This window comes from Candoia aspera, chromosome 3, assembly GCF_035149785.1.
Source record: "Candoia aspera isolate rCanAsp1 chromosome 3, rCanAsp1.hap2, whole genome shotgun sequence".
NCBI lineage: Eukaryota > Metazoa > Chordata > Lepidosauria > Squamata > Boidae > Candoia > Candoia aspera.
This window is the reverse complement of record NC_086155.1, coordinates 114,417,482-114,445,239: the sequence shown is the minus strand read 5'-3', so window position 1 is coordinate 114,445,239 and position 27,758 is coordinate 114,417,482. Positions and strand designations below refer to the sequence as shown.

The 27,758-nt window shown below is 40.5% G+C and overlaps 1 protein-coding gene across 1 annotated transcript in view; it reads right to left on the bottom strand.

Moving 5' to 3' along the window:
• NRG2 (neuregulin 2) overlaps window positions 1-27,758 on the bottom strand; it is a 163,475-nt gene that overhangs the window by 18,734 nt on the left and 116,983 nt on the right. The window contains exons 7-8 of the mRNA XM_063299925.1: window positions 27,268-27,388; window positions 19,687-19,763 (exon numbers count right to left, since the gene is read on the bottom strand). Coding sequence (XP_063155995.1) covers window positions 19,687-19,763; window positions 27,268-27,388 — 198 coding nt within the window. The remainder of the gene's footprint in view (window positions 1-19,686; window positions 19,764-27,267; window positions 27,389-27,758) is intronic.

Below are 27,758 nucleotides of genomic sequence, written 5' to 3'. Positions count from 1 at the left end.
GTATTTGAGCTGTAGTGACCTGTAAATGTCTACCTTATTCCACATGCTCTTTTACTGGAGATCTTTGACTAATTAACTGGTATGTTGATCACAGCCAGCAATATTTTTCTTTAACATTAAATTTAAATCATGCTGAATTACTGCCTGCATACAATAACTGGCTGGATGAGGCAAAGAAACTGGAGCAGAATCCTGATGGCATAGAAGCACCAGGATGGTTCTCGAGCCTGAGAAGTTGGTATTCCATGTACAGTTTATCTCCACCTGAAAGAGCAGCAGAGTGTGAGGGTGCTCTTAGATCCAAACAATGATCTTGGACTACCTATAACCAGTTTTCTCCAGATTGCCAGCTATGGCATTTCCTGGATAGGGGTAGCTTGGCTATGGTGAATGTATGCACACCAAAACTCCAGACTGAATAATTGCATTGTCATAACTGCAAGCAGTTTTCAAATGGTATAAAATTCTATCTAATTTTTTAAGAGAAGCTACATCCCATCAGCTCCAAAGAGCTACACTGACTGCCTGTTAATTACTAGCCAAATTCAATTTGCTGGTGCCTATCTTTAGAGCCCTAACAGTTTGGAGGGAACATTTAAAGGAGCATCACCTGCTGTAACAACCTACTTGCTCATTAAAACCAGAAAAAGGAGTTCCCTTCGCTCTGTTGTCATCTACAAAAAGAAAAAAGGAAATTTTCTCTATGCCGCACTTTATTGGGAAATATACTGCATTCTTTTTGGTACCAGTTTAAAATCTTTTTTGTAATCCTTTTATATGTTTTTAAAAATTAGACATCCTTTCAGAGGGAAACTCCCAACAAGATTCAATTAAAAGAAATGCAGTAAAACAACAATGGGTAAAACTGGTACTAACACTCAGAAATCCGGCTTGGCTTTGCCCCCAAAAGTTGCAAGGCAACTCCACCGAAAGGGTGCTGCTGCTAAGAAGGCCCGCTCCCCAGTTGTTACACAACTCTCTCCTGCTGACAAAAACTTTCAGAATAAGATTTCTGAAAACTACCTGAGTTTCTGTACAGGTTTAAAGGGAAACTGGTGCACTTGTCTCATGCTTTTACGAAAATGCAAGAAACAGTAGCACTTTCAGTTGTGTTTTGGACATACACAATTAGACAAAAAGATGTTTAACCTTTGGGGAAATATATTCCTACTCAGTGGACTCAGCTGAAGTTGAGAGTAACTGAAACCCGACACTTGTGCCACACACTGGAAATATGACACCTTTGCCGTACCAGTTTCTATACAGTGTCTGTCTTTTTGTGTTGTTCTGCTTAGATTTTACTGTTGTTTTCATAACTTTTAAAACTGGTTCATTTCTTGTAAATTTCTTTTTATTGACAACCCATCCTGGTGAAATTTATTTGAACGGCACTATACTGTATAAATAAGTGATCGAATTCCCTCAAACCTTTTTAAAACAATCCTGATATTCTGATATATAATTTAGAACTTTGGGGTTGCTAAACAGATACATGTAAAAAACCAAGAACTGGAAGGGGCAATTACGAATCTGAAAAATAAACAATTCAAACAAACAAACAAACAAATGTGTCTATGGCTCTTTAAACAGTATTTTTTAACAAAAAATAATCAAGGGTAACTGGAATTCATTTATATTATTTCCTTGCCCATTGAACCTGAAAATTATGTCTTTGAGGGGAGGGGAGTAGCGAGATATATTTCAGGAGGCAACAAAAGCAGAATGGTGATCACCTGCTAAACTGTAGGAATGGTCTACAAGTGATCTGAGAATGTCAGCTCTACGGACAGGACAGGACAAGTTTCAAGGTCTGGCTACGTTCTGTGCATTAGAGGTTCTCTGAGTGTAGTATGGATTGAAGGAATGCCTAAAAGAGAAGGCACTCTTGTTTTTAAAGTTCATTACATCTTGTAGCTGCTCGTCTGCCCCCAAGTAATTGTCAAGTGACCCTTCCTTGGTACACATACTAAGTTATGGCTTCAGATAAGAGAAATTAAATATATTTCATTCGGAATGTATCACCTTTGTCTCTCCCCCCCCCCCACACACACATACACGTAAACACACACACTCTGCCAGAATATTGTGGAGACCTGAATTAAACACAATTCTTTAGACATATCGATAGGTTATCATTACAGTGGCCTTTCTCACTCTCTAAAAGAGCATACAGAGCTCTGTCTTAAAGCCTAGTTAAATATTATGTGCAAACCCATACAACAGAGCTCTTATGAATACTTTGGTTTTGGAAAGAACCCTACAGAAGAGGAAAATTTAGGGTATAGGAGCAGAAGGAGAAGAGGTTCTTCATCCATCCATTCATCATCCACCTTTGCTTCTGCATGAAAAATGTCTCCTTCCTAGGGCTTGCCCCAAGGGGTAGCCAATACAGTAGACTGGCCAAGCTCAGCAATTTGATAATCTCCAAGGCAAACCTTGGCACCCTCCCCCTATTGGAGGGCAGAAGGTGGCAGTGGGGTGTCTGGGAGAACTGAATGTCCAAATGCTCTTATATAAGATGTCCATTTTTCAACATCAACAGAGTAAGTTTGAATGCAGCGTGAACTCCCATTTTTCTTTGAAAGCTTTGGCCATAAAAGCAGTGTGAACTAGTAGCACAGCATGAAATCCTGGGATTGCTGCTCATGGGGTTATGAATTATTATGCCACAATATGAGTCCTAGCTCCTTTATTTGGACACAGCTATACAAATAAAACAATATTGCCATTAAGAGTCTAAAGAGAAAGCCTACACTGTACTGTGAAATTTAACATTCAGTGGAAAGTTAGATCCAAGTAAAGAAAAAAAAACAGTCTTAAACTAATTTTAGTGCCTTTTCTAAATTTTACTTTTGACATGCTGAAATATTCCAGTGTACATAAATTAAATGCAAGTACTGGAAATAAGAACTGGAAAAGAAGACAAGACCTCTCTTCTTCCCCAGCTCTATTCTGCTCTAGTATTAGCTGCTTCCTATGCCAAGATTGCCCCAAAATCCTAAGTATACAGCAGATGCAGGCTGTGCAACTAATTGCTACATGATAGTATTTCAAGACTAGACAACTGTGTAAATTGATTCTTTATTATTTTATTCAGTCAAATCAGTGGAGCTACTTTGGGTACATATGTATAGGAATACATTGCAAATATGTGATTACTATATAAGAATATTAATTTTTCTGACTATTCTTAAGTCTGTCTGGAAAAAAATGGTGATTCTTTCATAATTAACTAAAACAGTCTTCCTCAACCTGGTGCCACCCTGTCACCCCCAACTCCCCCTGGACAGGAGAAGTCTGTATTCAAAAATAACAGTCAAACTACCCAGAGTTTTTGTACATTTGAAATGCTTTATATGGGAAGCATAGATCAAAAGCTCTGAGCAGAAATTCCCAAACTCTTGAGGCAAAATGTACTTAGTGTAGATGAGCAATCAGTGGGTTGTTTTCCACTTTTAAACCCTGCAAATGCCTTGTGTTGTTCTGTGTTACTTATCAGTAAGGCTGTGTGGTAGCAAGGGCAATACATTCTCTTGTTCTACGATGCCCCGCTGTCACAGCTGATGATGATTGCCATAGTTCCTGTTTTTTACATCAGTAACTTTCAGTAACTTTTAAGCAATGGGAAGACACTTCGTAACTGGTCTGCTGTTCTCTGCTCACTGTATTCTATTTCATGACACACCCACCAGGAAGACTTCTGCTGATTGGTGCTTTGAGGTGAAAAGAAAGGAAGATATTTCTTTGAGGTCTTTCTCTAATGCCTTTCGGTTATTTTATTTTTATTTTTATTGATTGATTGATTGATTGATTGATTGATTGATTGAACTTCTCGACCACCCAACTCATACACAATGACTCTGGGCAGCTTACAACAAGAAAAATAACATTTGACTAAAAATACAATGTAATAAATATAAATATATATAAATATAATAGATATATAAAAACGCAAATACAAAATATAAATACAAGATGGCAAATCAAGATCTTACTGTTGGCACCATCATGGTGCCAAACACCTCCATGTATAGCTATTGCCCCTCCCACCCCAAGCCAGGTGGCATAACCAGGTTTTAACTCTCTTCTTGAAGGCCAGGAGAGTGGGGCCTGTCTTGCCTCTGGGGGTAGCTTATTCCAAAGGGTGGGCCCGATGGCATGGAAGGCCCTCCTCCTGGACCCCACCAATCAGCAATCCCTCATGGACAGGGTCCATACTGCCTGACCAGGTTGGATGGGTCAATGTCACGGGGGTGAGGTGGTCCCTCAGGTAACCTGGACCCATGCCATGTAGACCTTTAAAGGTGATAACCAACACCTTGAATTGGACCTGGAAGCAAACTGGCATCCAATGCAGCTCGCACAGCAATGGTGTTGTGTGTGCCCTCCTTGGGACTCCTAAGACTGCTCATGTGGCCACATTCTGCACCAGCTGTAGCTTCCAGATACTCTTCAAAGGTAGCCCCATGCAGAGTGCATTACAGTAGTCTATATGAGAGATCACTAGGGAATGAGTGACTGACTGGAGGGACTCTTGATCCAGGAAAGAGCATACCTGGTGCACAGCATGAAGCTTCGTGAAGGCTCCCCTGGCCATGGCTGCCACCTGCTCTTCAAGTGGGAGCTCTGAGTCCAGGAGGACCCCCAGGTTCCATACTGGATCTGTCTGGGGCAATGCAACCCCATCCAGAGCCAAGATGGCAAATTCCCAGATACCCAGGAGCCCCCAACCCACAGCCACTCTGTCTTACCAGGGTTCAGCTGAAGCCTATTTTCCCCATCCAGACCCCCACAGCGTCCAGGCACCGAGAAAGGGTGATCACAGCTTCACTTACGTCACCTGGGATGGAGATGTATCGTTGAGTATCATCAGCATATTGATGATACCTCACCCCGTGATGACAGATGATCTCACCCAGCGGTTTCATGTAGATGTTAAAGAGGAGCGGGATGAATATTGAACCTGCAGCACCCCACGAAGGAGGGGCCGTGGGTCAGATCTCTTGCTCTCTGTCAACACTGATTGGAACCGGTCCCGGAGGAAGGAGGTGAACCAGCACAAAACTACGCCACCCACCCCCATTTCCCTGAGCCAACCCAAAAGGATAGCATGGTCGATGGTATTGAAAGCTGCTGAGAGGTCAAGAAGAGCAAGGATGGATGCCCTGCCACCATCCTACTCCCACCAGAGTTCATCCATAAGTGCAACCAAGGCTGTTTCCATCACATATCCGGGCCTGAAACCCAACTGAAAAGGGTTCAGATAAGCCGTTTCATCCAGGACTCTCTAGAGCTGCAGTGCCACCACTTTCTCAACCACCTTCCCTAAAAAGGGGAGGTGGGAGAACAGACAAAAATTGTCCAGAATGGTGGGGTCCAGTAATGGTTTCTTGAGGAGGGAGTGCCTCTTTGAAGGACGTTGGAAACATTCCCTCCCCTAAGGATGAATTCACCATCACCTGGACCCACCTACACATCACCTCCCAAGCTGCCTTCACCAGCCAGGAGGAACAAGGATCTAACTGACAAGTGGTGGCATTTACAGTCCAGAGAACCCTGTCCACTTCCTCGGGCTCAACAGGGTCAAACTGCTCCCAGATAACTGGGTAAGTACGCTCCCCAGGCATCTCCACAGGCCATGCTGCACACTTTGCATCAAACTTGGAACAGATCTGAGTGATTTTATTCTCCAGATGCCCAGAAAACTCCTCTGCATGGCCCTGTAGATGAATTACTAGATCCCCCTTCCCCAGAAGGGATCGGGTGATCCAGACAGGGCCATTGGATGGCATTCTGCAGATGCAATAAGAGTGGAGAAATATTGACATTTTGCCATTCTTGCTGCCACAAGGTAGGCCTTAATAGCGGCTCTAGCTTGTGTTTGGTTGGGTTTGGTCCTTGTCTTCCTCCAGCGACGCTCCAGACGTCTCTTAACCCTCCTCAGAACCCTCAATTCCTCCGTAAACCACAGTGAGTGTCAGGTTCAATGGGACAAGAGAGGTCACATGGGCGTGTTTTTGTCCAAGGCCCCTGCTGCCTCCCTATTCCAGGCAGCAGCCAGGGCCTCCACTGGACTGAGAAGCAGATCCTCGGGTATAATCCCCAGCTCCCTCTGAAACCCCATCAAGTCCATCAGTCACTGAGGGTGGACCAATTGAATGGGTCCTGCCTCCCTGCGGAGGGGGGTGGCACAGGAGAATCTCAAGGTCACCAGGGCATGATCTGACAAGGGGGACAGATGTAGCTCTCCCCTTAGATCACATTGCCATTGCTCTGACAAGAAAACCAAGTCTGGTGTGAGACCACTGTCCTGAGATGGATCGCGAATAATCTGAGACAGGCCCATGGCTGCCATGGTGGCCATGAACTCTGGAGCCACCTCTGAGGTACACCCCAGGGATGGCAGGTTGAAGTCCCCCAGAACCATGGGTCTAGGGAACTCCACCACCAACCCCAAGACAGCTTCCAGCAGCTCAGGCAGGGAGGTTGCTATGCAGCAGGGAGGCTGGTACAGCAGCAACACTCCCAACTGTTCTCCGGAGCCCAACTTCAAAAATAGGGTCTCACAACCAGCTACTTGTGCAGTAGTGTCCCTGAAGGCCACTAGAAATTCCTGGATGACAACAGCCACCCCTCCTTCCTTGCCCCGGAGTCTTAAGGTAAAGGTAAAGGTTTCCCTTGACGTAAAGTCCAGTCAAATCTGACTCTAGGGGGCAGTGCTCATCTCCGTTTCTAAGCCTTGGAGCCGGCGTTGTCATAGACACTTCCGGGTCATGTGGCCAGCATCTTAGCTAGTGCCAAACCGTGAACCCAGCCAGGCACATTTCTGAAATGGGCACCCCCCCTTCAGGGCCCAGGCAGGTCTTGGTAATGCACACCAGGTCTGCCCCCTCCTCAATGATTGGATCGCGTATGAGGGGGGCCTTGTTATTGACCAACCTGGCATTCAGTAGCAGCAGCCGAAAGCCAGGGCCTCAATGGGCCTGCTGTCCAGGGCCTGGGTCTGAGCGCAGAGGGCCGGAACATGCCACTGGTACCAAACACCAGGGGCGTCTTCCCCAATGATGGCCCGCCCTCTGGCTCCCACCATGACACCCCCAACTCGTCACTCGCCTTTTGCCATATTCTGTTCTGGTTATTTTATTAACTCTCTGTATTTCAACCTTCCAGGCATACTACTGAAGAAAAAAGATAATAGATTAATTTGAATCATGTACCACAAATTCGTTCCTTTTGAGATTAATGGAAACACCTGACAGCTGCTCTTTCAGTTGCCATGGCCAGGAGGAGGAAGGAGAGTTGCCGTGGCCAGCAGTCAATTTGGAGGAGACAAGACTAACATCTCAGATTGCAGTTGATTAATATACTCCCAAGTGAGAGGCGAAAGGTGTTGATGAATGGTCCCCCTGGAATGAAAGAATAGGGAAGATCCTGACCCAGGAAACCCAAGTGAGCATGGGGCTGGTGTGGGAAGGATGATGAGAAAGACAGAGAAAGGGTGATAAAAGGAAAGGTGGGAAAGGACTTGGAGGCTGGTGAAAGTGGCACTGCCAAATATTAGCCTTCAGGTGACTGATTATTTATTTATTTTTATTTTTTATCCAATTTGTCCCTGCCCATCTCCTCCCATTGGGGGACTCCCATTGGGGGCATTACGGGTGTGGGAAGGATAGAATAGGTCCTAGGACTTGCTAATCATATCAAGAGGACTTGCTGGTGACTTTGTAGAGGAAGAAGAGAGTGAGAACATGTTAGTGGTGCCTAGTCATGGGAGATATGGGCATGTGTGTCAGGTATGAGAAGGGAGGCCAACAGCTTGGTGCTGAGTCCCATTTCCAGACCAAATGCCCCATTCTTGAGTCCAGATCACAGGTGACCTTGACCTCAAGCTGCTGATGGTAAATACCAGGCCTATTTGTAATAAGACCATGCTCATCCATGATTTAATTGTGGATGAGTAACTACACATGATATACATTAACAAAACTGGTTGGGCAAAAAAGGCAATGTGGCATTCTCAGAGATCTGCCCTTCCAAGGTTTGGGTTGCTTAGCAGCAATAATCATGAGGGATTCTGTGCCTGTGATCAGTGTTCTTTCCTCCATGAATGGCACAGTGTAAATGTCTCTGTGTTAAGTTGGGCAATAAGGATAAGGTGGGTGTTGTGCTTATGTATTAGCCACTCTGCTGCCCAGAAGGATCCTTTCTAGACCACCCGGAGCTTGTTGCCAGACTGGTGTTGGACTTTCCTTGGCTATTAGTGCAGGGGTATTCAATTTCCATACCCTGGGAGGGAGTGGTCTGGGAGGGCAGGATGGCCATACTTTTGACACTCTGTAAGCAGAATCTTACATGGTGCCTCGAGCAAAATATGTACGATATTATCAGGGATTCTTTTCAGCTTGTGGATTCTGGTGGAGATGAATGCTACCAACTCTGGGCCTGACCCACGACCTTCACGCCTTCTTTCAGCTGTGAACTACGACTGACAGGCTGGGTGTGGGAGGTAGTCAATGCTTCTTTGAGGGAAGAGTTGTTGAAGGAGACAGTGGCATATTCCATTCTCAAGAGATCCTCCTTGGACCCAACAGTTTTAGACAACTGCCTTTTTAGTGAAGGTTTTTAAGAAGGTAGTGATACAGCTACCTCAGCTACAGAGAGCTCTTGAAGAACTGGATTATCTGGATCCCTTTCAGTTTGGATTCAAGTCCAGGCTTGGTACAGAAATGGCATTGGTTGCTCTGGCTGACGATGGGAACGTACCCTTCCCAGTCCTTTTAGATTTCTCAGTGCCATTTGATACCATCATCAGTGTTATCCTTCTGGACCATCCCTGAATGTTGATAGTTGGGGGGATTGTGCTTCGGAGTGGTCCCACTCCTGTAAGACTCTGTTCATCCATCTTAGGGGTTCCCTTCACTAAGTAGGGGCACACTAATGTCAGCCTGCTGCCATTTTCTATGAAACTAGTCACCTTCCTTCCATTCATCCCTGTAGGAACTATCATCTCCTTTTCTAGGGGCTCTTATAAGGTGGCTGAGATGGGACTTCTGGGAGGTTGGATCTTCCGTCCCTGGCTGGATATCCAGGCTTACCAGATGTGTACCACCCTCTAGCCTCTCCACCAAGCCTGCTAACTCCTGGAATCATCCACCCCTTTCTGTCTTTTTTTCCATAAGGAAAGCTTTCACAGATCTACTCTTCTTAGGGTTCTTTCCTGTATTTCTTGTTCCCTGCCAAGCCTCCCCTGCCTAGATAGTCCAGGTAGGGGTTATAGGTATGTTATATGTACAAAACATAGGATTAGATTTAGGATTATAATAAATATAAATACAAGGATAGAATAGAAAATAAGAAATAGTCCCCCTGACATACCCAGATCCTTGAAAACTTCCTTTTTGTACAATAAAACACCCCCTGAGGCAGCAAAAAGCAATCAGACCTTGAGTCTATGGTCTATGCCAGCCCAAAAGAACACCCAGAGGCCCTGGGATTTCTGGGATGGTGTTTTCAAATGTGGAAAGTTGCAAGAATTGGGGGGGGGGGTATGTGTGTTATTAGCCTGAACGCTTATATGCCCTTTTAATTTCTTTTCCACCAAACAGTGGGTAAGGGAAACATACTTCTGTTTCTCCGTGGTGCAATTTCTAGAATTTCTGAAGACTGAACAAAAGGGTCTAGACACCGCCAGCTGGCCAAGGAGAGACAACGCATCAATTTGGGCTTCACATTCAAAAAGGAAGACTCTACAACTATCAGGAGAATAGGAGTTGTTACTGTCAGCAGGTTTGGCTTGTCAGATTGTGAAACTAAAGCTATTCATGCACTTTAACAACTTGAGACATTTAGCATAGGAGTGCCAAGATTTCCAGGGTGTCCTAAACATGGTACAGTTTCAAAAATGTGTATCACTCCCTAACTTTTAAAGTGTTTTCACACATCATGCTTACTTCTCCTCTGAGTTTCTCTCCTGCTGTTCTTGTTAATGTCAGATCATTATGCAGAAGGAAAAGTGAAGAGGCATTAATTATGCAACTAAACTTACTAACAATGTAGATTTTACATTCACATTTCAAAGTCTGTTAAAGGAACAGTTGCTTTTAACCTCAGGTATGAAAGCACCTGGAAACACCTGGCATAATTTCTGTGCTACATTTCAATCACAGAAGCCCTCAAAATGTTTATATTTCACTGGTCAAAACTAGCAGGCATGGATTTCCAATCCATAGCTTGCTTTTTGAAAGGTGACTGCATTAAGAAATTACAAATCTAGTCCTCAAATTCAGAAAGCAATTTGTTCAGTTTTTCAGTGACACTGACAGGCCATCAATACTCTATGTTCCTTATTTCTATTACATTTTGATATCTACCCCCACTCGAAATACTTAGTTTTCTATTTATTTATCTTTAATCCACCCAATAGTGGATTAAAGAGAAGTTCTCAGCTCCTTTTCTTTGCATACATGATGATCAACTATCAAATTATATGTATAATTGAAGACCATATAATTGAAGTTATATGGTGTGAGCTAGTCCCAGGACTCTTCCACCCCATCTCAGTCTGTTACATGAATTAGTCCATACTACAGAGTTGCAATGTGCATTGGTTATCCATCTTTGCCATGATTTCTAATTTTTTATTTTTGGAAGTAAGGACACTCCATCTCAAAAACAGCTGCCAAATCTTGCTATAAAGAATTGATCTCTTGGAGCGCAATGTACATAAGGATGGATTCTAAAGAAAGGGAACCAGTTTTAGTAAACTTACTTAAGAAAGTGGCAAAAGTTAATTCTCAAAATGGTAAATATACTTGCCCATACTGGAAAAAACACACATAATCAAGATATCGTGGAGGTTTTCATGAGTTTACCATGGGATAATTTTCTTTTGAAGAATAAAACTATTAAGAACATAGTATTTGCTATGATTCTCCTTGTCATTTAGCAGAGTTACATGGATGGACTGACCAGACCTCCATTTGACAACTGCAAAAACTTTCAGTGTTGAGTCATTTCCAACAAAGATTCACAACTAAATCTCACTGCTGCTGTATCCATCACTTTATAGTTGTGATACTTCAGCATAACGAAGTATATTGCTTAAATGGAAACAAATGTATCACTTTGTTTTGTGATAAGTAAATAATATGTGTACATTTATATGAGCTTTACAGAAGAATTACAGAAAGAACATAAGGCAATACGAACAATAATTCCAAAATTTACTTAGGTTGTAAGACATTGGGGTAACACAACTGTCCATGTGATAGATAGATCTGTGATATTTTTGAATGCATATCACAAATTATCATTCTGTGATAAAATGTTAAGTGCAAACCAGCACATGTGACATAATGTCATCCACGGGCACCACAGGAAACACATGGCTGGCAGAAAGTATGAAAAAAAGAAGAGACAGCATGGCACAACAGTCAGCCTAGAAAGAAATGGATTTTTAAATAAAGCGAAACAAGCATAAGTCAGGAAGGGATGTAAAAAATCCTCAATTCAAAATAGCAAGTCAAAATGTTTTTGAATCAATAGCAATGTCAATCCAAGGCCACTTTCCACATTATGCTTTTTATTTATACAAGAATTGCTCCTGGGAAGGATTTATAATTTACAGTCAAATTCCATATTCAGATCTCACTGAATCCAGTGGGATTTATCCCCAGGTAGCTATGGAGAGTGGTAGCATAAATCTGATACATAAGCAGTCACAGGCACGGTTATCCTTTAACATGTAAATTTTTGTCATATGGCACATGAAATAGGAAATTAGCATTCCTAGGAACAAAAATAAACCAAAGAAGTGGAAAAGTGGTTTCCATCACAAAGAACATGATGATAATGCATGGAAAATATTATATTCTCATAGGTCAGTTTGGAATTGGCACTACTAAATCCTGTGTGACTTTTGTGGCAACTGGAAAACAGGGGCAAAGCCTCTGTAAGGGTTGGGGTGATGCCATCAGAGCCATTAGTGCTAGGCATGTGGGGGTGGACGGACATTGAGTTTCCTTTCCTTCCCTCCCACCAATCCTGTAATGGTGCAAGTGGAAGCAAGAATTTTCTGGGAGGCAAGCCACTCCCATTCCTCCCTCCAAAGCCTAAATGGTTGGGAACCACATTGCTGAACTTCAGCCATTCAGAGGTGCAATACTGATGCCCATTGGCAGAGGGGATGGATAATTTTTAAAGGGTGGGAATGGGAGTGGTTGACCCAGCAAAATGATAAACAACCCTAAGTCACCTTAATAAGGAAAAACAGAAAAGCACAGGAGTTAGGAAAGATAGCACTGGTTCTCCTCCTAAGAGCGGACCCTCAACATAACCAAGCTCTGATATCTGTGTGCACATTCATCTGTTTGTTAATTAGCATAAAGAGGCTGATCTCCTTTTGAAACTAGTACAGTTTTTAATTAGGAAACTATGCACTTCAGTTTTCAGTTGGAAAGGAGTAAGAAATTTAGATATAGACCAGGGTGGGTACCTCCTGAAACTGCAAGTTTTCCCCAGGTTTTGTTTTAGGTGCAATGAAGTAGCCATTTCAGGTAATGGACCAGCCCTCTTGACCTACCATATAAAGCAGAAGCTGTAAGAGGGCATGTTTCACAACAGTGCAATGTGCGGTGGTTGCAATGGCCGCTTACAGTTAGCCACTGTGGCCACATCACAATGGGTCACTCTGAAGACCACTGAGAGCACCACACATAGGAGAGGTGATTGGCCATCGAGGGGCAGAGCTGCTGCCCCTGGGTGGAAGCATGTGAGAGGGAGCAGGTGGGTCCCTTTGGGCTGCTCTTTTTCTCTGGCTACTTGCTTTGCAGGACAGTGTGCTTTCTGGACATCCACCCGGCAGTTACGCATCCAGCATCAGTGAGAAAGTGTTTCACTGTATGCACAGTTGTTCAGAGGTAGCATTCTCCCACCCAGCTGGAACAGTTGTCATCGAGATTCAGCTATAGCAATCCTCTCTCACTGATGTAGCCACTGATACTTTGGCATGTGCAGTATGGTCTGTGGCATTTTCCCACACTGAAGGCACAAATGCACTTGTATGAACACTCTTGTAAAAGCCTGAGGCTGTATGCTGCTGGACTATATTACTGCCCTGGAGTTGGGGATATTTTTCACATTCCTTCATGTAGAAGTCTACTTGCTTGGAAATCAGAGAGGAAGATTGAACACACCTTAAATTACTCGTTATTTCCCCTGCCCTGCTCCTGCAGCCTGCGCCCATTTAGTCTGATCAACTAGAGAAAACATTGAGGGCATGCACAGCGTGGTGTAGTGCAATCTCCCCTTTCCCATTTTACTAATAGAAAACCTTTTGGAGGAAGAAGCAAATTGGAGCAATACAAATTCAGCTGATCCAAGAGGAAGCGCTGCAATATTGTACTGCCACTGGGTCAATCTTTTTAAAAGAAATACTTCTAAACCAGCATGAAATTAAATGAGGTGAGAAGGAATGGTTCCAAATTTGACTTTGATTGGTTTTGTAGAATTGCTACAACCTTCTTCAGTACTAGTCTGTCCTTTACCGGAATTTTTATCCCCCATTACTGCTATGCAAGTCTGTGATCTTCCAAACTGACCTAGGCAATTTTTTTTATCTCCAAGAAACACAGACTACAATGGCACAGAGGTGCTCCTGGGCTAGCACTTTACTTCTGGTCTCACTGAGGCTTGCAGAAAAGTGCTGCAGTGCACCTGGGCACACTTATCTATATTTATATTAATATAGATAATCTGGTTTTTGGCCATATATGTATAGATGCACCTGTATATACATATACATATGCATATGCATATGCATATGCATGATTTTCCCCCAAACTGTGCCAGAATAGAGATGAATAGCTGATATTCTTGGTCATCCCATTAAAATTGTAAAAACATAATGTGAAGAACTGTGGTGTCTGATTAACAAATGAATGGTTTGTTTCATACCCTTTAACTCTAATCCAAGATGCTCTGCCAATACAGAAAAAAGAAGAAAAAGAGAAGAGAAACAAATTTGTAAGAGAAGTTTCCAAATGTTAAAAGTAATATCAAGCATGTAGTTAGAATAGCTTGCTTTTGGCTAATCAACATCAGAGGGGCAGTAACAAAGAATACAGTATTGTCAGAATAAGTATTAAAAAAGCACGCACAAACACACACAGACATGTCAAGAATCTTGCTACAGTGAACTTCCCTTCTTGTTAAGTATTCTTTAGGTTTGTGTACCTTCAAAAAGGATTCAGAATATGTACTTCAGACTCTGTATGAGCACAGAATCTCTTGGCTATTTATGAAAGGAGCCCAACTTTTTTAGACTTCTACATAGCCTTGAAAAAGATACTGCTGCTTTAATAGTCCATTCCTTAATATGATTCTTAAAGTTGCAGCATCCTTTTTTCAAGCTTGCATTGAAGCCTAAAAAAGTCAAGCTGCTATCCGTAGAGAGGTGCTGTGCTTGCACAAGGTCCAAAATACTTCTCCTAAAACATTTTCAAAGCAGTGCAGAGCCTTATTAGTCTTGCAAATAATTTCTATGGCATGCAGAAATATTAACTACAACTTAAACTAACAAATTTGAAACCAAAATGATAGTAAATTGGATGTTATGGGAAATACATTTTCAACCAGATCTTAAACACATTTACTTGAAGGGAAGTTGTCTCAAAATCAATAGGACTTACTTGGGCTTAAAAAGAGATTATTAATACCTTCTGAATTAGAGGAAGCTCTCTCTAACATCTACATGTAACCATTGGGTGAGGTCATTTGTCATCATTACATCCCAACCCCAGGCTGTAAATGTACTGACCCAGTGTTTGGAGAATATTCAGGGGAGGGCCAGCCTTTGGATCAATTCTGACAAAACTGAGTGGCTGTGGCTGCTTGCCCCTGCCCCCACACTTGATAGGGGACATTTCCACCATTGGTCTTGGATGGGGTTGCATCTTGGGGGTCTTCTTGCACCTGCCGCTACTGCTCAATGAGCAAATGGTAGCTGTTGCCAGGAGAGCCTTTGCACGGGTTCATCTTGTGCACCACTTGCACTCTTTCCTTGACCGGAAGGCCCTTCAGAAGGTCACTCATGCTCTAGTCACTTCATGACTGGACTACTGCAATGTGCCCTATGTGGGGCTCCCCTTGAAGACCATCATGAAGCTACAGCTGGTTCAATATGCAGCAGTGCAAGCAATAACAGGCATTTCTCTTTATGCTCATGCGTCACAGCTGCTTCACAAACTGCATTGGTTGCCAAATGGCCTCCAAGTACAATTCAAGGTGCTGGTTGTTACCTATAAAGCCCTTCATGGCATAGGGCCTGGTTATCTGAGGGACTGCCTATCTCCAATTGCTTCTGCCTGCCCAGTACGTTTGGGCAGACTGGGTGCCCTCCAGGTACCCTCAATTAAATGTCATCTTATGAGACCAAGGAGACATACCTTCTCTGTTGCTGTCCCACCCTCTGGAACAGCATGCCCCCAGAGATAGGGACAGCACCCCTCTCCTGGGGTTCTGAAAAGCCCTTAAGACCTGGTTCTGTTCCAGGGACTCTGTCTGTCTATGGAGTTTCTGTGATATTTTATTTGTAGGGCTGTTTTTAGTTCAGGCTTCTATGAATTTTTTCTTTTTAAACTGTTTTTTTTAAATGTACTGTATATTTGGATACTGTCAGCTGCCCAGAGTCCTATGGAGTGGGCAGACAAAATAAATTTAATTAATTAATTAATTAGGAATTAGCGGATAGAACATTTAAGCTTAAACCAAAAGCTTTTTAAAATATTTAATTGGAATTGTATTATAGCTACAAAGATTGCATAAATGCCCCAGCACACAAATACTAAGGAGATACAGGAAAATTATAAATTCTAGATTACCCAACTCCAAAGCCACTGTAACAGAATTTCTTTGAAAGGACCAATTAAAACATCACACAGAAGGGAGCAGCTTTTGAGTCTTTCATAACACCTTTTCTAGCTTGAAGTTAGGTGAAACAAAAGGGGAAAGGAAGCTAAAATAGAAGTCCAAATGTGCATGGAATGCCAGATAGGCCAGATCTGCTCTGTGTTTGTGTGTGTGTGTGTGTGTGTGTGCACATGCATTGGTGGCTTGGTGGGTGTATGAGAGATTGAGAGAGAAGGAATGCTGCCATTAATGCATCTGTATAGTGTATGGTGTATGTGTGTGAGAAAAAAGGAATAGCAACTGCTCAAATAATCTTTTTTTTTACTATATAATTACTATATACATACCATATATAATTTTTATGCATTTTTCCCTCATAGTATAATCCATTTTAAAATCAAATTGTGACTTCAGTTGTAATATGTTGTTTGTTGCACTTCCTCAAAGGATCTCTGCCACATTTGTTTTCAGGTCTCTGCTAGTTCCACTTGATTTTCCACTTGTGAAAACCAGCCAGCTTTAGAATACCCTCTCCTCATACCAACAATGGGCCACATTCCTGCCTAGCATATTTCGTGAACCGCTGGTCAAACTCAGCTGGTAATAGTAATGCAACTTATGTGAAGATTAATTATGCTGTTCTTTCTCCTCAGAAGGCATGTATCTAATTCATTATTTTTCAAGGCATAAAGGAATTTTAGAATTATGCCCCTCCCTGTTTTTCCAAAAAAGATTAAAATTGTTTATAAATCCACTCATATATCAGAAACTTTGGAAATTATAAGTGAGGACGGTTTCCTTAACTTTTAAATCATATGTGCAATAAACAAGTTCTACAGACTCAAATTTTGTAGGTCAATTAAAATTTATCTTCCATTTCCCTTTATTAATTTTTAGACCTAGTTTCCTTTTTCTGCTGTTAATATAAGAGAACCATGTACTGGATCTGAGTTCTCAAGGTGCAATTATCCAATATACCACCTTTTTTTATTGTATAGCGACATATTTTATACAGAGAAAAATGTAAGATTTCATCTTCTACATAGCGTACAACATTCAGAAATTCTTTTATGCAGCCACCCTACAGTTCAGATAAAAAATGATTTCATTCTTCTACTTGTTATTTTGCTCAATTGATAGTTGCCCAATTATCCTTTTTATGCATAAATATTCTGGAGAGGTTGTTAGCCTGTCCAAGGGAAAATAATTTACAGATTTGGAAATTCTGATACTGGGCTAAGGTGAAAACCTCCACTGATGGGCAACAGAGGCTGGACATTGATTGGGCTCTTTGGCTGGAAAGAGGATGGGAAGCTTGCTCTATCAGGCTCACTGCAAAGGAGAAAGGCTGTGCATTGTGGCAAGAAGGAAAATCCCATGGCAACATGCAAGACGGGGCAACTCATCCCAGGCTAGTACCTTTTCAAAAGAGTGCTAAAACCTTGGCATTTAGCAATAGGACGGGAAGCAGCACTGCGATGAGATGGGGAAGAGTTTGCTTCCCTCCACCCAGCTCCTGTCAGCTGTTAGTCAGAGGGCTGGCCCCTCTTTCAAAGCCAATCTGGGGGTATCAGGGAGGCCATGGTGTTTTCAAAGGGGACTCTCCTGCTTCCCGAAACAGAGTGACCCTGCGGACAGTGTGCAGGAACTGGAGTGAACGCATTGTGCAAGGGTGGAGATGAAGGCAAGGTCTAGCAGACAAAGGGGTTGCCAGGGAAGCTTGTTCTGTGGCTCTGTGCAAGCAAGAAAAGGCTCTCAGGGTATGAGGATGTGTTTGTTAAGTTCTGCGGGAAAGAGAAGGAGTCTATCAATAACAGTACGGAGCTTCTGTATTATGGAATAAGTTACAACATGGTATAAACATATGTGAATTGCAACAATAACAGCTAAGTAAAATGAAATGATGCTTTTTTACTTGCACCTCAGTGTTGTTGATCCTGCTTTTTAAAAAGCGTTTTTGTCATTTAAAGTGTGAATTCCTACTAATCGTATCAATTATCAGCACCGTTTAAAATTTCTGGGCACAGCTACATGTACTATACCCCCGGGCTATATTACTGAATGAACATCAGTTATGTGATTTTGGTGGTACAGAAAAAAAGGCATCTCTAAATCACTAGAGCAAATATTTTCTTTCAGGGGCTGGAGGCAACATCAGGAATGTTAAATGTGTTGTGGCTGCTCTTGGAAGACTGCTCTTTACAGGCTTCCTTATTCACAAGGGGGCACTAGAAGATAAAAGCTGTACTGAGATCTCAGATTCCCACAATATTTGACTTAGATAGCTACAGTATAGGAGCAACTAATACTCTGCAGGATATTCATATAAAGTTAGAACAGTGCTTTTTCTAAATCTTCCTGGCATGGAGGGCAACACTGTTTCTGTTACATTTGTGAAGTAATTAATCACATTTGTGCGGAATGGGATTTCATATATCATTATGATCCTCAAAACAATTTGTTTGGCATTTACACGAAGATATTTAGATTTAATTCCATTTGATAAAGTCAGAAAAAAACTTGGTTAAACTGAAAATAGAGTATGTGGAGGACAAATGCATAAGCAACTTGAAATCTCATCCTTTCCCAATGTTTCCTAGTTTGACAGAGATGTGTTAACTACAGAGGTGACAGTACAGAAAATCTCAAAATCTCTCCAGATGAGGAGAGATGACTTAGACCACGTGCAGGAATCTTGTAAACCTTTACAGACAATTCTGTTTGTCAGCTGATGCACATGGTTATATAGTACATGCTGTGTTTAGTAGTACCTGCTCTTAGTTTAACACTGCAGCAGTGACATTCACTACACTTCAAGCTAGTCCTCACTCTACTCTGCAAAGATGATAGTGTGAAAGTGAAGGAGAATTATAGTGCAAGCCAATGAAGAAATTCTAGTGGAGGGGAATTGGAAAGTGCACTTTCCCAGCCCTTTTGTAAGAACAAGCTACACACCTGATCCATAAGCCTGAACCTCTGAACAAACAAACAAACAAACAAACAAACACAAAGCCCTATGGTTCACAATGAATTATCGTTCTGAAAAAGCCAATGCCAGAAACAGTCTGATTTAACAAACTTCTGTGCAGTGGTAATAAGAAAGCTTCCAAGTCCATATAAGGAGGTCTATCTGTGAGATTACCCTAAGGTGCCTCCAGGTCTAGCATATGAGGTGGATTAGTACAAGGTTGGGCCTACCTGCAGTCCTCATCCAAAATTCTCTGAGATATCTAGGAGGATTTAGGCCACTTACGTTAAACTTGATTCGATCTTTGCTAGATTTTGATTGTGCCTGGACTATACATTGATACAGTAATGTTCAGAGTAGAACTGAACTTAATAACTCCACAACCACACAACAAGAGAATGAAGGCTCCAAATCAGAAAAGAGTTGCTTTAAAAGTATCACACAGCTAAGACCAATCAGAGAAAGAGAGAAGTGGAAAGAGACATACTGGAGAAGCTGGCCATTGCGAAGTTCTGACACTGGTCCCCTGTGAATTCATTCGGACACCTAACGAAAGAAAGAAAACCAGAAAGAGAGAAACAGGATAGCATGATATCCAAACAGGCAGAAATGAGGTCCTTTCTGATGCCAACTGAGTTCCCTTTTGAGATTTCTCCTGGCATGTGTTTAGGCTGGTCCCTTACCTGTGTTCCCTAAACCTTAATCAAGATATTAACTGAAAAGAACACCCTCACTATGCCACTCTAAATCCAGCGTTGTACCCAGGAGGTTTTTAAGTAGTAGGGTGGTGCAATTTTTGTCTTCAAACATACTTTGCTTAGGATCTGGCATGTACAATCGCAAAGGCAGTTTCTCCAAACATCTCTGTCCGAAGAATCCATTTGGACATCTGGAGGAGGAAAAGGGGACAAATCACAGAACAAGGCTGGCATCATCCTAGAGGCTATGGTTAGAAATAAAAGTGCAGTGTTTTGTTTTTTTTACAGCTTCTCATGTAAGACACTGGAGTTTAATCTTTGCTGATTTCCCTATGTCTTTTCATCTGCAATTATTCTCTCCATGATTTCTGACTTTATAAACCTTCTAAGCATCCACAGTTTGCAGACTATGTTTCAGCTGTGTGACCTGAGAGAATTGCCACTCTCTCAGGTCTAGTGATTAAAGTGATTCTGACTTCCAGAAGGGAAGCAACGGGACATGAAGTTCAATGCTCTTTCCATTTTTTTTACATGCACTCCTTGGAACTGCCAGTTTTCCATTCACATTGTTTGAAGCTGGATTTCACATCATTAGTATAATCAGCTGACTAAGCAAAGTACATTATAGACAGATGGAAATATGTGATGCTATCAGTGACACAGGACACTTCCACACCACCATTTTCACTTCCCAAACCCTTATAAGTAGCTTAAAGGCGATCGGTGGTTATCTTCATTTTTGCTAACTTGGAAACATTGAGAACAAGAAGCTAAAACTGTACTCCCCACCCATGACCACAACCCCTCTCATGAAGTCACAGTTCAAACCCTGGCCTTTTGGGTCATGAAGTCAGATACAAATACTGTAGATAAGTCACAGGTTGGCAGTGCGATGTCACAACACATATTGTGTCACTTGTGCCCCTAGCTCCCTGTGGACACTTATTATGAGAAGAGAAGAGTTTACCTCTGACCGGGGAAATGGAACCACAGCACCTTAAAAAAGAAGTGGGGGGGAGTCCTAGATTTGTAGCAATTTCAGCTACACCAGAGCTGAGCCAGAAATAAATCAGCTTAGCAATCCAATGTTGCTGACACTGGCAGAAGTCTAGAGTTGAATTCAAAGTGTTCACAAAACTATCTGCATCTAACAAACAAACAAACAAACCAAATAAATAGTTGCATAGGTGGGTGGGCCAAAAGTGAATGAACAAAAAAAGTTGTTTTTCTGAAAACCTGAGGTACCATGCATTTGTAAGAAGACATCTCTTAAGACCTTTACATTCTTACCAAAGAGAAAGTCCCCTTTGGAGTCAAATTTTATGTCTAGGTAGCCATGCATAGGATTGTATCTTTTGACTCTGTAACATATTAAAATGTTTTTCTGGACAAGCTGAAAAACTTTATATATATATATATATATTCTTTATATATCAGGTATTACTCTGGGGAAAGAATAGATAACGTTACAAGCTGACTTATAATTGGGTGTAGTCATGCACTTTGAAATATAGGATTTACTCCTAAACCACTTTCAATATTACTTTATTTACTGCCATATGAACACAACAGATTTTAATGAAATGACCATTCCTTCATTTTTTCTGTATCTAACTGCACAAATACTTCAGCAAACTTTCCTACAGATCGTTTCATTCAGGTTCATGATATTATTATGTCCATTCTAGCTGCAACAGAACCAAATTTTAGCAACAAGTATCTTACGATTTGGGTCAGCCAAATTAAAGTCTCTCCTGTGAACACCTTTTCCACAAATTCTCAGGAAGAAAATGCTGCAGGACAAGCATTCCATCGAAAATATTGTGACACCAGTGGGGCCCAATGTGTCATTGCCATTTGCTTTGTTTAAAATTAGTTTTTTTAAGTAGCTTTTGTGAAGGCTATTATTCAGATTTATATAAAATACAGATCCATCCTCTATTTTACATATACTAAAGAAGATGAGCAAAAGATAAACTAGCAAAAGCAATATACTCTTGGTAAACTTTTTCTTTATTTGCATACATCTTTTATTCAATCATTCAATTCATTAAAAAAATAACCTGGTAGAATACTCTCACTTGAAGGAAAAAGCAAAATTTGGGTCTCTGGCCAAATGGATCTTTGATTCTTGTTCTGATTAAAGAATTAGAATAAAAGCAAGAAGGGGAATGGTGTAATATACTCAAATTCTAGGGACTCTCAAACACATTTTAAAAAGTATTATTGAACTGATTTCCTTCAAGAGGAAAAGGAATATACAAATAAAAAAACGTAACAACAGCAACAATAATCATCATCATTTTCAAAAGCTTCATTTTGAAGGTTCATATTTTGTATCCTTTCAGAAAACAATTGCTACAGCATGGGAGAAATGACAAGCAAAAACTCCGTTGTTAAAAGCATGACAATTGTGCTAAGCACCTATATTAGTGAACAGCTTCTGAATAAATTGAACAGAATCGTAAAACTACAGGTTATTCTCCACTTTTGAAGACCTCTAAGAACCACCTCAGACTGAATAAGAAAGTAGATGATGCTAGTTCAAAAATCAGAACAGTGACAGTCGACTTGGCAGACATAATAAGGAATCAATTATTTTTGTGATCTAAAAGAATCATCACAATGAATTTAGAAACATGCTTCTTTCCCATTTCTTCTCAATAGCTACCTATTTTTTTAACTTAAATTATAGGTTAGTATGTTTGCTCACATCTTTTTCTCTTCTTTCCTTTCCTTTGTGTTTCTTCTTTTTCCTCCAGCCCAACCCCAACTCCCACTACAGCAAGCACCTTGGGACAAGGACATTAATTCTCTTTTTAATTGCCTTTTTTTCTTTTTTCCAGTAAAGCAGGAGATGTTTCCCTCTCTTTCTGGCATGGGCTCTTATAACTCTGGGCTGAGATTATTAAAACATGCTGAATTTGCGTCACTGGCACTAACAAAAATATGAAGCAATGTGCTAAAAAGGGGAGAAAATCTTGAAATATAATTGTCAAATATCTGGTACTGTATCAAATGCAAAACAATTCTACCATCTAAGAGGTGATATTTAAGTTTTATTTTAATAAAGGAAAAATAAATTCCAGGAACAGAATGAGTAGGATCGGAGAGAAAAGGGGAATTCTACTGGTACAGGAAATGTGTGTCTCCTTAATGAGCAATACACACTTGTGAAAACAGGGCAGGAGTGCTAATTGTAGAATACTTAGAAAGATTCTTTAAATATTTTTTTTAATCTAAAGGAGAAAGAATCTAGGGAAGATTTTGAGGCTTTTGAAGCAGTTCGTAGTTACAGAAAGTAGTTTGCAATTCTGGAAGTATCTGTACAAATCTTCACCAGGTCATACAGTACATTCCAGGTATGCAATCCTATATTAAGATTTTCCAAGAAAATGTCTTCTTTGGAGGAAATTTCCAAATCTAATTAAAATGTCCCTTTCAGTGAACTCCACAACACTGGGGATATATGGCAACATTTCACTAGACTGATGAAATATTTTATCTAAGAAAAGTAATGAAAAACACTTCAGAAAAAAACTCAATGGCAACTTCATTTGAATCTCTATTGCCTCATTTCCTTTCTAATCCGAGGCACTCTCTGCTGACCTATGAGAACTCATATGGCAGCATGATATGGAACCAAAGCAAATCCTTACAGACAACCCCACTCATAAGCCACAGGGCATGTTCCATAGCAAGTAAACATTGCTCTGAATTTCAAAGATGGATAATGAGAGCTGTATCAATTCCTTTGGCAGCATCCAGAATCAAAACAAAAAAGTTAATTGAATGGATAATGGTACATACTTGTATTATAAAACCAACCATGTTTTATGTCTTTCACAAGTCTCACTAAAAGCAATGAATAAAAGGATATTATTTTTAAAATTACATGCAAATATTGTATTTGTGGTGTTCCATGTGTCCTTCCTTATGGTGGGAGATTAGAGATTCAGAAGGTCACTTAGCTTTCTTTAGGGAAGAGAATGCTGGAATCTGATGACATTTTTGTAACAACTTATTATAAAAGTGCAAGTGAACAGAAAGGCAATTCCTCTCAAAGCAATCCCAGTCCCAACACAATAGATGCACATCCTATGCTGCTCTAAAATCTTATACACTTCTCTGCTGACATTTACACACTTGTAAATGAAACACATTTACATTACAGCTATAAAAGTAGAGATGACAAGGAAAATGAAATGAAATGGGGGGGGACAAGATCAAGCATTCATTGACCCAATTCTATCAATTAAATAAATTAGTATTGCTAACAGTTATAAACACTCAGCAAATAGGTTTCAAGCACATCTTCACACTATCATAAAACTCTCGTTTTTCTGCATATAACCTGCTTCAGGTCTCACCCAATTTGGAAAGCTTTTCTTTCATTTCAGGAAAATGGTTCAACTCCAGTAAACAGTATGAATGACCAAGCCGCCCAAACTTTATGGAGAGTACTACCTAAAGGAAATAGCATGTATGTAACAACCAGGTAAACTAATGGTATCATCAGATTGTAAAAAGAAATTCAGTCAAAAATTGTAGGAGTCAATCAGTTTTCTGCAGAAAGTCAGGGACAAAGAGTTACCTGATGATCATGAAAGCTGAAAGCCAAGTTTACCTGCTGTAAGATTCTATCAAACTTTCTCCTATTTCAGTTTTCGGATCAAAATTAGTGGTTCTGGGAAGTGAGGGTAACAACTTGTAAAAAAATGTTCTGGGAAAATAGTATTTAGTCCTATTCCATTTCTACTCACTAGCTGAAGCTTCTGTGACATCATTTCCCATGACTGATTAGTATTAGGACATCTACCGTGGATTGATTTAATGTAGGCTGACCATATTTCCTTGAGACAAAAATGGGACACTGGGATGGCGAAATGGGACGGGGTTAAAAACGGGACATTGGGATGGCAAAATGGGACAGGGCTGGGTGACGGCTGATCGGCAGACAGGAACATCTCAGGTTTTCTCGGGCTGGGAACCTTTGGATTCCTTCGTTTGCAAGAGGCAAGGCTGGGCTGGAGAGTCTAGTGAACAGTTGTCCCCAACAAGCCATTCCTCCTCTGGCTGTGCTTTTATGTTCTTTTCTTCCTGCCATTTCAAGGCAGGAGCCAATTGGCTCACCCTTTGATCACTGCCTATCAGCTGATCCTGTTTTTTTCTTTTTAGGTTTCCCACCGGGTTGAGCGCTGCAGCTTTTTTCTGTTTCTGATGAGCTCCCCCTCCTTCCACTCAAAGTCAGACTGTATTCTGACAGGTTTGCAGGAACTTTCAAATTTTTAAGTAAGGTTTTTAAGAAAACGGGACAAAATGGACATTTATATTAAAACGATGGGACGGTCTGGAAATGTTAAAAAAATGGGACCATCCTGTTCAAAACGGGACGTATGGTCAGCCTAATTTAATGATATATCCTAGCTAATCACAAATCATACAGTGAAGTGATGATATCTCAGTATTGCACTCCAAGTAAATGATCAGTTGAGGGGGAGGACAATACCTCTGGCATTAGTCAAATATATCAATCTGGAATGACTTCACAATATTAAATATTTATTTTTAAATGTAATCTTCAGTGATTACATTTAAATGTGACTAAGAGGTTCCCTGTCTTCTACCTGTGGCTCAATTAGAACTTCACCTTCATTCTTTCTGTTGGATCTCTTTTAGCTGAATGCATTTCATATCATAATGCCAAATCAGGACTTCATTGGCTACTCAGAAAGCACTTACTATCCTTTACAATGCTTGCTGAATGGCTCCAAAGCTTTCCAAGCATTTTTTATATTCCCATGGTTTTCTGCTTTGTTTGACAGGACACTGTTATCAAAGAGTTTGGAAAGCTGTCCTAAAACAGCCATCTTTATTTAAAGAGGTAAGTGTGCAAAGTGTTTACAGTTGGTTAATCTTTTTCATCTCTCATTTTAGAGAGTTCAAGGGAATTTTTAATTCCACAATTTCTCCTATCAGTATATATCAAATATTCTCATTTAAAGCAAAACCAAACAAAATGATTGTAAATATCCAGAAGTTCTCCTCTTTCTTTAAACTGCATCAGCCATTGTTCTCCCATACAGGAACATCATTTTTTTTAAGGTTAATATCAGATTACATTCAATAAATCTTTAAAAACTGGTTGACCATAGAAAGGTTTTTAAAAAAATTTGCACCCAATTTTTGGCATTTCAGAGAAGCATAAGAACTAGCCAAATCATTAATGTTGCCATACAAAAAGTTGTTTAAAATATATACTAACTTTGTGTACAATATTAACCTTCTAGGCAGATTTGCAATAATTTGGCACATGAATTAATTGTGAGAGGTAAGAAAATAAAAAGAGACAAGGCTTGACAATTTGACCAAATGATATAAATGAGGGAGAGGAAAAACAATTTGAAAACTTATGGCAAGGTTGCATGAAAAGAATTTCCATTCATTGGTTTAAAGTAAGCTTATTCTGACTCAATTTAAAGAAAGTGAAAGAGGATAGCATTATTATCCTCTACAATGATCTGATCCAAAATGTACTGTGAGTTTGGGGATAATGTAAGTAAAAGAGGTATGTATAATTGGTACCACAAATGTAGCATCAAGCAGAAGGCAAATATCCTGATAAATGTCCAGCCAGAGATATATAATCTCCAAATGATTCACTATGCAACTCTATTCAAGCTTACTTGGTAATAAATTTTGGGATCTACTCCTAGAAAGACTTACACAGGATCACTCTCCATAAATTTTTAATTTGATCTCTCTGTATTTTTAGTTGATGATCTCTCTATAAACCAGCTATGAACACCAGCCATAATTGCCATTAGAACCCTCAGTTTCAGAAAATTGCAATGAAAGTTACCCCGAATCATATCTGTAAACCTATATGTACACCTACACCTCAAGAAATGCCAGCTTTCAGGTACCGTCACTGGCATTAGATGCATTTTTAAGCAGAGAGTTAGAGGTGAAAGTCTTTTATTCTTTTTCCTATAAAACTTGGGTTTATTATGTTTTTTATTTTTTCCTTCCAGTTCTATTTAATAATTACTAATTTTAACTATAGACAAATAAAAGTACAAATAAAAGAAACCAATGTCTTTTGCTGGTACCTTTATTGTGATATTGAACTTTTGACTATGATAGTGACTGGGCTACCAGTTTGGGACTGCAAAAATATAGATGGCCATTGGATGGCAGTAAAGAGTTAGGACTTACTGTATCTCTCTGCTTCCATCTAGTGCCCATCCAAATTTTTGCAGTCCAAATCTGGTGGGTGTGCACTATGAATATTCAAGGTTTCTGTTGTTATTGTTGTTGTTGTTGTTGTTGTTAGAAAGATGATGCTATCATAGGTAGCCAGGCTGTAGAGAAAAGGGAAACAGGCCATCTTTCCTTGAGTTGGAACAGAACAAGGAAGAGAGAGAAAGAGAGAACATGGAGGTGGGGGAGTGAGGCATTGTTTTTAATGATCCAGAACAAACGGATTGAGAAAGAAACCTTCTATAGCATTGATCTCTACAAAGCTGAAGGTAATGGAAACAGTAGCCATGCCACTACAACCAGCCTCTCCTCTTCTTAACTAATCTCACTGCCAAATATCCACCAGTACAGCATTGCCTTTTGCACATAACATTTATTCTACTGGATTGCAAAGGTGCCGTTGGGTTGGAAAGAAGAAACATTTTCCTTTACCTGCATGACAGCTGATTTATGCCCTCAATGTAGTAGCACACTCCACCATTCACACAATAGGATTTCACTGTTTCATTGCATTGTCTAGTATGTCCAGGCCCAGAAGGCAGAGTTGTGGTTACTGTAAGGAAAAGGAGAAGTGTTACCTCGTTATTTTACTATTTGATTTCTTAAGTATGAGAAATATAATATATAAATATATAAGAAATTCTATTTTCTTATAGTAATGCTGTTTAGGAAAACAGAAAACAATACTTTGGACCTTTTGTTCCTGATTTTTTTTTCTTTAGAGTCTTCTTGCAATCCATATTATTTTGAAAGTTCTTGTGATCTGTAATATTTTGGTAGAGAGTTCCTCATTTATAGCAGAGCAACACCACTTTGCAGTCTGTCCACAGTACTGGATTTTCCTTTGGGGTTTTGTTGTTGTTAAATAATTTGCAAGCTGCTATATTATTGTGATCTGGGCAGCTTTGTAACTATATTTTCCT